General features: G+C 50.2%; 1 protein-coding gene across 1 annotated transcript in view; it reads right to left on the reverse strand.

Moving 5' to 3' along the window:
• Window positions 1-13808, reverse strand: part of RADIL (Rap associating with DIL domain) — an 82248-nt gene that overhangs the window by 48186 nt on the left and 20254 nt on the right. The window contains exon 2 of the mRNA XM_083413353.1: window positions 10195-10753. Coding sequence (XP_083269479.1) covers window positions 10195-10744 — 550 coding nt within the window. The 5' untranslated portion in view covers window positions 10745-10753. The remainder of the gene's footprint in view (window positions 1-10194; window positions 10754-13808) is intronic.

The raw sequence follows: 13808 nt of genomic DNA on the forward strand, positions 1-13808 counted from the left end.
GCAACCCCAGAGTCGTCCACGACTGGACCTAATGGTTAGGGATACCTTTACCTTTACCTTTAGGTCGCTGGTGCCCATAGGATATAGAATTGTAGAGTTGGAATGGACCCCAAGGATCATGTAGTCCAACCGCTTGCAACGCAGGAATCTCAACTAGATCATCCTTGACAGATGGCCATCCAAGCTCTGCTTAAAAACCTCCAAGGAAGGAGATTCAACTACTTCTGAGAGAGTCCATTCCACTGTCCAATGGCTTATTGTCGGAAAGCTCTTTCTGATGTTGAGTCAGAATCTATTTTCTTGTAACTTGAAGCCATGGGTTCGGGTCCTACCCTCCAGAGCAGGAGAAAACAAGCTGGCTCCATCTTCTATGTAGAAGCCCTTGAGATATTTGAAGATGGCTATCACACCTCCTCTCAGTCTCCTCTTCTCCAGGCTAAACATCCCCAGCTCCTTCAACCGCTCCTCATACGGCTTGGTTTCCAGACCCTTGATCATCTTGGTTGCCCTCCTCTGCACACCTTCCAGCTTGTCAACATCCTTCTCAAATTGTGGTGCCCAAAATTGGAAACAGGACTCCAGGTGTGGTCTGACCAGGGCAGAATAGAGTGGGACTATTCCTTCCCTTGATCTGGACACTATGCTTCTGTTGATGCACCCAAGACTCAAACTGGGTCTACTAGACCCCCAAAATTTAAGCAATGTGGACCAAAATCCCTCTGGGATTGGGTCCCTGAAGCTTAAGCTTCATTCGTTTCATAGTAGATTCCTCTGCACACTTTCCAGCTTGTCAATCTCCTTCTCTGTCTGAGAAAGCCTCTTTCTGAGATCCTGGGGAGGTGACCCTTGCCTGGTCATCGGAGGGATGTTCAGTTTGCTGCTGTCCCTGCAGTCAGCTTCCCCAACCTCGTGCCCCCAAGTCATTGCTCCACCGCCACCCTTAAGCAGCAAACAAAGACTGGGGTAGGCCAGGATGTCTTCTCCAAACCTTCCAAATGAGATATTTGTTATGTACTGAAGTTCTCACCCTGGGCCAGCAGGGGGATACTGTAGATTTTCACTCAGGTCCACATATGCAAATAAGGAATTGAAAGTGACGTTCAGTGATTGGATAGTTACAGAAAGTGGTTACTGTTGCTTTGTAGTTGAGCTCTATATAAGCAGGTTGGCAGAACCCTTCAGCCCAGTTCTGCTCTGGGCCTGTGAATAAACAAGAGCTGTTTGAAGAATCGCTGTGTGGTCTGATATGTTCACCCACAACTTAACAATATTAGTTTATGCTTGCTTTGCCATTTTGCTCCCTGCCCCTTCTTCAGAAACAGCCTCCTTCTCATATGAACCAGGCTGAAAACTTTGCTCTATTCCAAGACTCGCAAATGTGCAGAGGTGGAAATTCTCCTGATCTGAATTTCCTTTCAGGAATTTGGAACGGGGAAAGGACCATGGGTTAGTGGCGGGATAGCTGCTTTGCAAGCGGAAGGCCCCAGGTTCCATGCCTGATGGTAAGTTTGGGAGAGACCCCAGACTGAAATCCTGGAGACATGCTGCCAGTCAGCGCAGACAATATTGAACTAAACAGGCCAATGGTCTCACCCAGTTCTAGGCAGCTTTGTGTATTCCTAAGAACTATAATGAAAGCAGTGGCAGCAGCAAGCGCAGTTTTGGGATTTTAAGCTGTTGAGCCTCCCTGGAGACCGTTTCCATGCAAGAAACAGGGTGTGCCTAATTTCACAGCAAGATAGGGTTGGCATATTTTAAAGAGTGAAAATCCAAGCATTTTCCCGATTTCCGTCCAGACACTGCTGCCGACTGCTGTATTCAGCATATGCCCAGGAAAATCTGGACGTATAGCAACTCTAACTATAATAATACTCCACGCAAAACTCAGCAAAATCCCTTGGTGCAGATCATCGTGAAAACATAAAAACGTTGCAAACATCAGGCAAAGGTGTTATGTACTGAAGTTCTCACCCTGGGCCAGCAGGGGCATACTGTAGATAGTTATGCAAATAAGGGATCGAAAGTGACGTTCAGTGATTGGATAGTTTTAGAAAATTGTTACAATTACATTGTGCTGGAGCTCTATATAAGCAGGCTGACTGAACCCTTCAGTTCAGTTCAGTTCTGTCCTGGCCTGTGAATAAACAAGAGCTGTTTGAAGAATCGCTGTCGTCTGATATGTTCACCCACAACTTAACAAAAGGAGAGAGAGTGTTTTGCTACGTTTGCTGGCTTTCTGTTCTGAGATTCTGCCATTCTGACTGCAAATCGGGGTTACATCTATGCGGAATTTTCTTTGTCTCAAAGGTGATAAAACATTCCGTGGCGCCCAGTCCAAACTGGGAAAAATCAGCAAAAATTATATAATTTATAAATTAAAATATAAAAAAAGGAAATATGCAGGAAATGATATTATTTTGAAATAAACCAGAGAAGGAGGTTGAGGGAAGTCCGGGGGGGGGGTGGATTTTGGAATTGTGAATTATGTTATTTGTTATGATGTAATATTGTAAAAATGGAGGGCTTAATAAAATTTATTTTTAAAAAAAACTGGGGGGGGAAGTTAACAAGCAAGGATCATGGTGGCAGCACAAATGCAAGGACAGCAGCTGAACCGATTTCAGCCAGGATGTCCTTCTGAGCCGGTGGCTGCCTTTGTGCACTTGTCGCAAAAGCGGCGCAATCCTGCCCGCCTGCCTGACATCTGCTTCTTGCTTGGATAACTGTCCTGCCCCCGGTTATCAGCTTGTGCGATGCGTCAACGATAGGAGATGGGGAACATCTGCTAGATGCTTCTCCCTCCGGGGCAGAAAGGAAACAGACCAGCAAAGGGCTCTCGGAAAACAGACGTCCTTGAATCCCGAAACACACATGCGCCCAGCGTTCAGAGTCAGAGATGGAGACGGGAAAATCTCTGGCTGATTTGGAAAGGGTCCTGATTCTTAAAGTGTTCTACAACATAGGAGCAACCCCCAGGCCTCCACTCCCCACCCTGTCCTAAATTGGGCTGCCAAAGTGAGGAAATAATAATAATAATAATAATAATAATAATAATAATAATAATTTATACCCCGCCCATCTGGCTGGGTTTCCAACAGAATATTAAAATACAATAACCTATTAAACATTAAAAGCTTCCCTAAACAGGGCTGCCTTCAGGTGTCTTCTAAAAGTCTGGTAGCTGTTGTTCTCTTTGACATCTGGTGGGAGGGCGTTCCATAGGGCGGGCGCCACCACCGAGAAGGCCCTCTGCCTGGTTCCCTGTAACCTCACATCTCCAAGCGAGAGATAACCAGAGCATGCAGTCTGTGGGAGAGGGATGAGGGGGCTGTGGACCTTCAGATGTTGCAGGATTGCACCTTCCAGACTGCTAAGATCCTCTGTTGGACACCTTCCCATGGTCCCACCATCATCAGAGGCATGGTCAGGAGTGAAATGAGACAGGGCCTTTTCTGTGGCTGCCCCCATATTGTGGGATTTCCTCCAAGTGAGGTCAGGCCGGCTCCCTCTCCGTCATCCTTCCACAAGCAGGCCAAGACCTTCCTCCGGAAAGCAAGGTGCAAATGAGGCTGACCTACCGGGCTGCTTCTCAGAGGAAACTGTGTTTTAATGGCTGGCTCTAAATGTCTTCATATGTGTTTTAATTACAGTGGTACTTTGCTTCCTGAACCCAATTCATTCCAGAAGTCCGTTTGCCCTCCAAAACGTTTGCAAACCGAGGAACGGCTTCTGATGGGCTGACTGGCCTTGGAAACAATGTCAACAGCCGAAACGGATGTTCGGCTTCCCAAAAAACACTCGCAAACCAGAGCATTTCCTTCCGGGTGTGCGGGGTTCGGGAGCTGACTTGTTCGGGAGAGCCAAGCCGTTCAGGAACCAAGGTACCACTGTTTTGAACTAGCTTATTTTGTTGCTCTGTTTTCCGTAATGCTGTTTTTAAGCGTCGCGAGCTGCCTGGGAGAGAAAGGTGGGCTTTAAACACATTAAATTAGAAATAAATAAACAAAGAATTCTGGGGATGGGATTTGCTTCCAGCAAGTTGCAATCTTTGGGTTATCTGTCACCTCCCTAAGGCTGAAGAATGATTCCTAGGCTGTCTCTGGAAGGCGAAGGTCCACCTTCCAGGTCCACCCCATCAGAGCTCGCTCCCTATCTGCAACCTTCCAGCAAAACGCCTTTGGAGTTCTGCCTGCTAAGTCACCCGTCATCCTAATCGGCTGATCAGCTCTTCCCCCAACCCGTTTCTGCCGTCCTCCACCCACCTGCTGCCACAGCCAGGAGAAAAGATGAGCTTAAGTCTCTCACCCTTCACTTGACGGATCAGCTTCCCAGAGTGGAATCCCCTTCGCGTGTGCAAGAAGGTCTTATCCTCCCTCCCCACTGAAGCCCAGTTGACAAAACTGCTCCTTACACCCGGCAGCTGCAACATTGATCCCAGAGGGTGATAGGAAGAGCAGAGGAGTTGCCCAAGCAATAACGGCTCTTATGCCTCTACCACCGTGCCATAGCTCAGAGGTACAGCATGGAAGAAGGGGGGGGGGCATCCCAGGTTCAATAATAATACAGGCATACCTCGGGTTACAGATGCTTCAGGTTGCGCAATTCTGGGTTGTGCACCGCACTGAACCCAGAAGTACCGGGTTACTTCCAGGTTTCAGTGCTTGCACATGTGCAGAAGCGCTAAATTGTGCTTTGTGCAGGCGCAGAAGCGCCGAATTGCAACCTGCGCGGACACGGCGCTGCGGGTTGTGGACGCTGCGAGTTGCGAACGTGCTTCCAGCACAGATCCTGTTTTCAACCCGAGCGTCCACTGTAATTTGTCATTGATTATAATAATAATAATAATTTTATTATTTATACCCTGCCCACCTGAATGGGTTTCCCCAGCCACTCTGGACGGCTTCCGAAAAAGATTAAAAATACATTAAAACACCAGTCATTAAAAACTTCCCTGAACAGGGCTGCCTTCAGATGTCTTCTAAAAGTCAGATAGTTGTTTATCTCCTTGACATCTGATGGGAGGGCGTTCCACAGGGCGGGTGCCACTACCAAGAAGGCCCTCTGTAATCTCACATGTTGCAGTGAGGGAACCGCCAGAAGGACCTCGGCGCTGGATCTCAGTGTCTGGGCTGAACGATGGGGGTGGAGACACTCCTTCAGGGATACTGGACTGAGGCCATTTAGGGGGTTTGAAGGTCAGCACCAACACTTTGAATTGTGCTCGGAAATGTACAATCGCCACCAGGTAGGACTGGGAGGGTCCCCTGCCTTTAGCCCTCAAGAGCTGCTGCTAGTTGTAAGAATATAAGAAAACCCAACTGGATCAGGCCACTGGCCCATCTAGTCCAGCATCCTGTTCTCACTGTGGCCGACCAAATGCCCCAGCGGGAAACCAGCAAGCGGGGTCTGAGTGCGAGAACCCTCTCTCCTCCTGTGGTTTCCAGCAACTGATATTCGGAAGCATTGATCATCCTTGCTAGAGCCATTGATAGTTCTCCCTTCTCCATGAACTTGTCCAATCCTCTTTTAAAGCCCTACAAGTTGGTGGCCATCCCTGGTCTCCTGCAACAGGGAGTTCCACAGTTGAACTATGCACAGAATGCTGCTACTTAGAACAGAACAGAATATGAATCTTCATTTGCATCAGCCGCTAGCCATAGCAATAAAATAAAATAAAAATGTACTGAAGATAGAGGGGGAAACTTAACTATAGAAAAAAAACAACATTTTGGGGGTTTACATCAATTACCAAGTAACAGATATTATTCTAATTTTCCCCACTAAAAACCTTGCAGTTTTTGCTGTCACCTGGTCATCTTGATCTGCTAAAAGAAAGGACACGGTAGCAATGGTTGAGCGACCCAAATGGACAATAATAGAGGGGTAATAACCCCACTTTTATATGCCTGTTGTCTTTTTCCATGGAGGTCCGTATAGTTAAAGCTCTGGTTTTCCCGGTAGTGATGTATGGAAGTGAGAGCTGGACCATAAAGAAGGCTGATCGCCAAAGAATTGATGCTTTTGAATTATGGTGCTGGAGGAGACTCTTGAGAGTCCCATGGACTGCAAGAAGATCAAACGCATCCATTCTTAAGGAAATCAGCCCTGAGTGCTCACTGGAAGGACAGATCGTGAAGCTGAGGCTCCAAGACTTTGGCCACCTCATGAGAAGAGAAGACTCCCTGGAAAAGCCCCTGATGTTGGGAAAGATGGAGGGCACAAGGAGAAGGGGACGACAGAGGATGAGATGGTTGGACAGTGTTCTCGAAGCTACCAGCATGAGTTTGACCAAACTGCAGGAGGCAGTGGAAGACAGGAGTGCCTGGCATGCTCTGGTCCAGGGGGTCACGAAGAGTCGGACATGACTAAACAACAACAACAACAAAAGAACCCCACTTCTCAAATCTTTAAAAAAGAGTGCAAGCCAGAAGCACTGACTCGTTTTTGCTCCAATCAGGTTTGCCCAAATACTCATTGACATTACAAATGTCTGCATTCTGCACATGCACAGAGGCTGCCCCCCAACTCCTTGGAGAAGCTCAGGTTCCATAGATTGATTCTCTTTGAGGGGTGACGTCTAACGGCCTTGTTCGTGTAAGGTAAAGCAAATGCACTTATTTTTGTGCAGCGTACATTCGATTCTGAAGCCAGATTCATCAGAGGCCACGTTCCCACTGCTGCCGCAGAAACGTAACTCCAGTTGCCAACAGTGAACTTGGCCGCAGAGCTACACTTGCCTGCTAAAGCAATAAAAACAGGCAGGGAGTTTGCTCAGATTCGTTTCCTGAAAATATGTTGATGGTCTTCGTGACCTAAAAGGGCCAGGCAGGCCACAGGAAAACTAAAGGGAAGTAATAGTGCCACTGTATTCTGCTCTGGTCAGACCTCACCTGGAGTACTGTGTCCAGTTCTGGGCACCACAGTTCAAGAAGGACACTGACAAACTGGAACATGTCCAGAGGAGGGCAACCAAAATGGTCAAAGGCCTGGAAACGATGCCTTATGAGGAACGGCTAAGGGAGCTGGGCATGTTTAGCCTGGAGAAGAGGAGGTTAAGGGGTGATATGATAGCCATGTTCAAATATATAAAAGGATGTCACATAGAGGAGGGAGAAAGGTTGTTTTCTGCTGCTCCAGAGAAGCGGACACGGAACAATGGATCCAAACTACAAGAAAGAAGATTCCACCTCAACATTAGGAAGAACTTCCTGACAGTAAGAGCTGTTCGACAGCGGAATTTGCTGCCAAGGAGTGTGGTGGAGTCTCCTTCTTTGGAGGTCTTTAAGCAGAGGCTTGACAACCATATGTCAGGAGTGCTCTGATGGTGTTTCCTGCTTGGCAGGGGGTTGGACTTGATGGCCCTTGTGGTCTCTTCCAACTCTATGATTCTATGATTCTATGAGTCTATGATTCTATGATTCATTATCTTAGCAGGAAAAAAGGAACAGGTGGTGTTTTCGCTGCAGGTACAGAAAGCGGCCGGGGTCTCTTTGCCATCGCTGGTTGTGGGAGGAAAATGCCTGGGAAAGTGGAATGTGCAAAGGAGGAGAGCCCAGTCCAGGGTGAAGGGACTAGATTTGTGAATTGGCCTGATTCGCATAAACCGGGGTTAATTCACAGATCGGAAAGCAGTGCAACCACCAGCCAAATATTATGCTTTGGATACTCCTCTACTCAAATAAGGCCTCATAGTGCATTTGGAAAAAACATCTTTGTGAGAAAACAGGTTTAGTAATACATATTTAAATACATATTGCACAATGCATTTTCTTCACAGTTTGCATTTCTGGACAGACAGACAGAAATAATTGCAGATTAATGTGAAAACAAAGCAGACTGAAGGCATGTGAAGCAGGCAAGAGACCAGCGGTGGTTCTCCCTGGTGTTTGCAACCCAAACCGATTCCCCAGCCCATCTTCCCATGCATGTGGGTTTTTCCCCATAGAAATGTCACTGCATAGATGGAGAAGAGTAGACCAAGGTGGGTTGTGTATAAGAGAGTGGACTATGCGGGTTTCTGGCTGATGCTGGAAGCTGGAGACACAGAACAACGGCTGCTCTGTGCTGCACCCAAATATGTGACTTGTGGCTTCCCTGGAAATGTTGTGTTTTTGTGTTGTAAACCATGCTGCAGGCTTCAGCTGAAGGGTGATATATAAGTTTAATTAATAATAGTTCTCTCCCCAAGGAAGTGGTAGGATATAAATACAGTGGTACCTTGGTTCTCAAACTTAATCCATTCCGGAAGTCCGTTCCAAAACCAAAGCGTTCCAAAACCAAGGTGTGCTTTCCCATAGAAAGTAACACAAAACAGATTAATCTGTTCCAGACTTTTAAAAGCAACCCCCCAAATCAGCAATTTAACATGAATTTTACTATCTAACTAGAACATTGATCCATAAAACGAAATAAATAATCAATGTACTGCAGTCACACACACAATCAATCAATCATTGGCTGAACTGGGTTCCACAGAGTCACAAAAAGAAACACAAAAACAAAAACGCTTAAAATAAATAGCAAAAACTGACAGACCTCAGCGTAACACTCAAAACAAAAGCGTGGCACTCAAAACGGAGCATGTTCGGCTTCTGAAAAAAGTTCATAAACCGGAACACTTACTTCCGGGTTTGCAGTGTTCAGCTTCCGAGTTGTTTGAGTATCAAGGCGTTTGAGAACCAAGGTACCACTGTAATAAAATTATTATTATTATTACAGTAACACCTCGTGTTGTGTTTGCTTCAGGTTGAGCATTTTCAGGTTGCATCCCGTGGCGACCCGGAAGTACCAAAAAGGGTTACTTCTGAGTTTTGCCACTCACGCATGCGCAGATGTGCAAAATGAGGTCAAGCGCATGCACAGAAGCAGTGAATCGCGACCCGTGCACACACAGATGTGCAGGTGCAGGTTGAGTTCTGCTCATGTTGCAAATGGGGCTCTGGAACAGATCCCGTTTGCAACCAGAGGTACCACTGTATTATTATTATTATTATTATTATTATTATTGGATAGGATGCCCCTATTTTCATCGGAGAAACGTTGGAGGGTATGGTCTCAGCCAGTATACCAGATGGAGCTTGCTAGGGCAGCCGCCCTGGAAACAGAATTGACCTACCTCCTGTTAGGATTTTTATCTACCTCAGCAAGTAGCACTATGTTGTTTATATCATGTGAGTGTCTGAGAGCATGAGACAGGAAGTCTCAGGACTGTTGGAATATTGCTGAAGAGTTTAGTTTCACTTCTGTATGTGAAGCTGTTCTGTACTGGTGCTGAGAGAGCACAGACATGCTTTGTATAAAGACTGTTAATAAAGTAGTTTTAGAGCTACTGATTGACTCTTTCTTCTGCTATGAGATGCCAGAAGATGACCGTGCTCCTCTCAGGAGAGAGGGGTCGCTTATCACCGGTCTCTCTGGACTGAGAAAGGTTTACAGCCAGAGAGTGAGCACCGGAGAAACGCCCTGGTGTCTTGGGAAGGTGGTGGCCTTCCTGGGTGTTTTTTCCAGTGTGGTGTAGTGGTTAAGAGCGGTGGACTCGTAATCTGGGGAACCGGGTTTGCTTCCCCGCTCCTCCACATGCAGCTGCTGGGTGACCTTGGGCCAGTCACACTTCTCTGAAGTCTCTCAGCCTCACTCACCTCACAGTGTGTTTGTTGTGGGGGAGGAAGGGAAAGGAGAATGTGAGCCGCTTTGAGACTCCTTTAGGTAGTGATAAAGCGGGATATCAAATCCAAATTCTTCTTCTTCTCTTCTTCCATCCCGGACCCCTAGAAGCCTACCACTAATACAGTGGTGCCCCGCAAGACGAATGCCTCGCAAGACAGAAAACCTGCTAGACGAAAGGGTTTTCCGTTTTTCAATGCGCTTCGCAGGACGAATTTCTCTATGGGCTTGATTCGCAAGACGAAAATGTCTTGCGATTCTTGAGATTTTTTTCCGCTCCCCACCCCCTTTTTCTAAGGTGCTAAGCCGCTAATAGCCTTTTAGCAGCTAATCCTCTAATCCCTTATGCCTTTAATAGCCACTAATAGCCACTAAACCGCTAATAGCACTAATCCGCTAAGCCGCTAATAGGGTTGCTTCGCAAGACGAAAAAACCGCTAGACGAAGAGACTCACGGAACGGATTCTTTTCGTCTTGCGAGGCACCACTGTACTAATAACAACCCCAATAAACCAGGGGCTTCTTCCTCACCTGCCGTGACGGTGTCTTTGTCCCTGGAGGCCAGCTCCTCCACTTCTGCCCGCTTCCGAAGCTCCAGCCTCCTGGAGCATCCTTCGCGGGGCTTCCAGAGCTCCTGGATCAGCAGCGGCTTCTCGTGGTCCTGCAGGACCCTCAGCCCCTCCATCTGCCACTGCCTCTCGGGGCCCCCAAAGCGCCCGACGACGTCGCAGAGGACGTAGCGCCCCGCGCTGACCTGGCTCAGCCCGTAGCGCTCCAGGGCTTCCTTGGCCAGTTCCCGGGCACTGGAGCTGGCCGTGGCCAGGACGCTCTTGTAGTGGGCCCCCGTGCAGACGGCGCCCCCGAAGATCTTGAGCACCCCGGGGGCCGAGGCCTGGGTGGAGAGCTCAGAGGGGTCTTCGCTGCCCTCCGCCGGGCACGCGGCCACCGAGAGGCGGTCCTTGTAGCTCAGAGTCCGGTGCAAGACCTGGGAGAAGATCCGGCTCTGCCGCTTGAACTTGCCTTTGGACGGCGGCGACATGGCCGAGGGCGAGCGGTAGAACATCGCGGCGGAGGCGGTCATGGGTCAAGGCTGCGGAGGCGGGAGAAAGAGAAAGTCAGCACACTTGGAAGAAAGGCAGAAGAGAAAATTATCCCCCCCCCTTTAAATAATTTTTATTCATTTTCCATTTAAGCATATATAATCACATCATTGGGATGCGGGTGGCGCTGTGGGTTGAACCACAGAGGCTAGGACTTGCCGATCAGAAGGTCGGCGGTTCGAATCCCGTTGCTCGGTCCCTGCTCCTGCTAACCTAGCAGTTCGAAAGCACGTCAAGTAGATAAATAGGTACCACTCCAGCGGGAAGGTAAATGGCGTTTCTGTGCACTGCTCTGGTTCGCCAGAAGCAGCTTAGTCATGCTGGCCACATGACCCGGAAAAACTGTCTGCGGACAAACGTTGGCTCCCTCGGCCAGTAAAGCAAAATGAGCGCTGCAACCCCAGAGTCATTCGCGACTGGACCTAATGGTCAGGGGTCCCTTTACCTTTAATCACATCTGTCAGAGCTGGCTCCAGGTCCCAGCTCACAGAGGACCAACGCTAGCCGGTAGTAATGTACAAAAGTCTTTATTGAAGTACAGTTTCCATTTTCAAGCCGGAGCGCCCCAGCTCTACGTCTAGGGTTTAGATCGGCGAAGCTCCATCTGAATCTCCGCCCCCTGTACACCAGTTTAAGATTCTAGCCTTACTCCACCTCTTCCGTCTCTCCTTTCTCCTCTGGGTCCTGCTACCCCCCGGGGTCCCTTCCTTCCTGGATTCCTCTGACGCTGATGCTGACCCCCCTGACTCCTCCCGCTCTTTTCGGCGGGCTTTGGGACCTGGCTCCCTATCCGGGCTGCCAACTGCGCCGCCCTCCTGTACATTTGAACTTGGCGCGCGCGCCCAGCCTTCAACCTTCCTCTCGACAGTTTCCTCGCTCCCCGATGGAGGCGTGGCCAATCCTGACTCATGTCCTCCCGCTGGCAGTGCGCCGCCTGATCCCGATGCCTGGGACTCCTCCCCCCTACTGCACTCTGGTGTGGACGCTGGTACTGATTCCCTACGGCTGCTCTCTGAGTCCCCTCTGGCCCCTTCTTCCTGGGGTGCCCCCCTAGGCACCCCCCTTGCTCTGACCATGGGAGCCCCTTTCTGTGAATCTTCCGATTCGCTGGAAAGACTCAGAGACCTCGGACCGCTGTCATCGCTAACATTTCCTTCGGACTCCTCCCCCTCGCTCTCCATTTCCTCCCTTTCTTGTGCCTCTGCTCCTGAACCCCTGACATCCATCCCCCCCTCGAAGCCCCCCCTTCCCCCCTCCCCTCCTTCAGGTGTGGGTGCTGGGTGCTCCGTCGTTGTGGGGGTGAATGCCGGATACAGTTCGTCCCCCGTGGTCTCGTCGACCTCGATTTCCTCTGCTTCCATCTCTGTGCCGCCGTGCTCGAACCCAAGGTCCTCCCCCAACACGTCCATGTCCGTCTCGCCCCCGGTCTCCTCTGGGGACGTTGCCTGCCAAGGACCCCCCAGCAACGTCCTGCGCCACTGCTCCTCTGGTCGATCGTCCCACCAATAAGAACGGTCTGAGGCAGACCCCGAGGGTGATCCCTCCGGGGAACGTGTTTCCAGTGCCGGTTCTTCGTCCGAGGTGAACCCCTGGAACGTGCTGGCTGACAATGTGGGTGTGAAAAGCCAGTCGTCGAAATACGCGGCTGGCATGGGCCTGTGTGGGAACAAGGCATGAAACTCTTCCTTGAGAAGAGGCTCGTCCAAGGCATAGTCCGGCACCCAATGGTTGGCGCTGGCCGGGGTACCTTCTCTGGCGAGAAAATATTCTACTCCCTCTTCCCCCCATCTCGAGTCTAAAATCTCTGTGACCTGGTTGATGGGTTCCCCTCTTGGCGACCCCCTCCTTGTGGGCTTCTCCCTGAGTGGGTCTGGTGCCGTGCCCGGCTCCTGAAATCTGTGAGGTGCTTTGTAGGGCGTGAGCACTGATCTATGGAACACTGGGTGCATTCTGGATCCCTCCGGAAGTGTCAACCGGAAGGCCACTGGATTGACCTGTGCCTCGACTTGGTAAGGTCCTAGCTGCTTATGTCCGAGCTTCTTCTTCGCTAACGATCTGGTCGGCACTGCCTGGGCTGCCAACCAAACCCAGTCTCCCACCTGTATGTCTTCCCCAACCCTTCTGTGCTTGTCAGCCTGCAGTTTGTATGCGTGCTTTGCTAGTTCTAACTGCCTCCGAAGCTGTTCGTGAACCTCCTGCAACTCTGACGCTAAGGCTTCCGCTGCCTGTGGCTCCCCCTCCCCCAGTCTCTCTAATCCCGGGAAGGTTCTGGGATGCCTCCCGTTGTTGGCGAAGAACGGTGTCACCCCCGTGGACACGTGCTTCGTGTTGTTGTAGGCGAACTCAGCGAGCGGCAGGTAGTCCACCCATGTTGCCGGCTGCTGATTTGCGTAGCATCTCAGGTACTGCTGCATGATGGCGCTGACTCGCTCCGCTTGTCCGTTGGTCTGCGGGTGTCTTGCCGACGCTAGGTTGATCTTGACGTTCAGGAAACCCATCAGCTTCTGCCAGAAGTTCGAGATGAACTGTCGCCCCCGGTCGGACAGGATAGACCGTGGCAGGCCGTGAACCCTGAACACGTGGTCTATGAACAGTTTGGCGGTCTGTTCCGCCGTGGCCACCTTCGCGCACGGAATGAAGTGGGCCATTTTGGTGAACATGTCCACCACCACTAGCACTGCCGTCTTGCCCCTCGAGCTGGGTAAATCCGTGACAAAGTCCAGGGCCACCCTCTCCCACGGTTCGAGCGGTGTCTGCAGTGGTTCGAGTAGTCCCGCCGGCGGTTTGTGCACTGACTTGGTCCTTTGGCAGGTGTCGCACCTCGAGACGTAATCCGCGACTTCCCCCCGCATCTTGGGCCACCAAAAATCTCTGGCTACTAATTCTACCGTCTTCTCTTTGCCAAAGTGCCCGGCGGTGGGTGCGTCGTGCAACTGCTGCAGTACTTTCGCGCGGAGGTCGTCTCCCGGTACGTAGAGGGCCCCTCTGCGGATGAGCAATCCGTCGCGTATCTGGAACTCGTCGTTCTTCCCCGTGCCCCTGTGC

The sequence above is a fragment of the Podarcis tiliguerta genome (assembly GCF_965153285.1).
Source record: "Podarcis tiliguerta genome assembly, chromosome: 14".
NCBI lineage: Eukaryota > Metazoa > Chordata > Lepidosauria > Squamata > Lacertidae > Podarcis > Podarcis tiliguerta.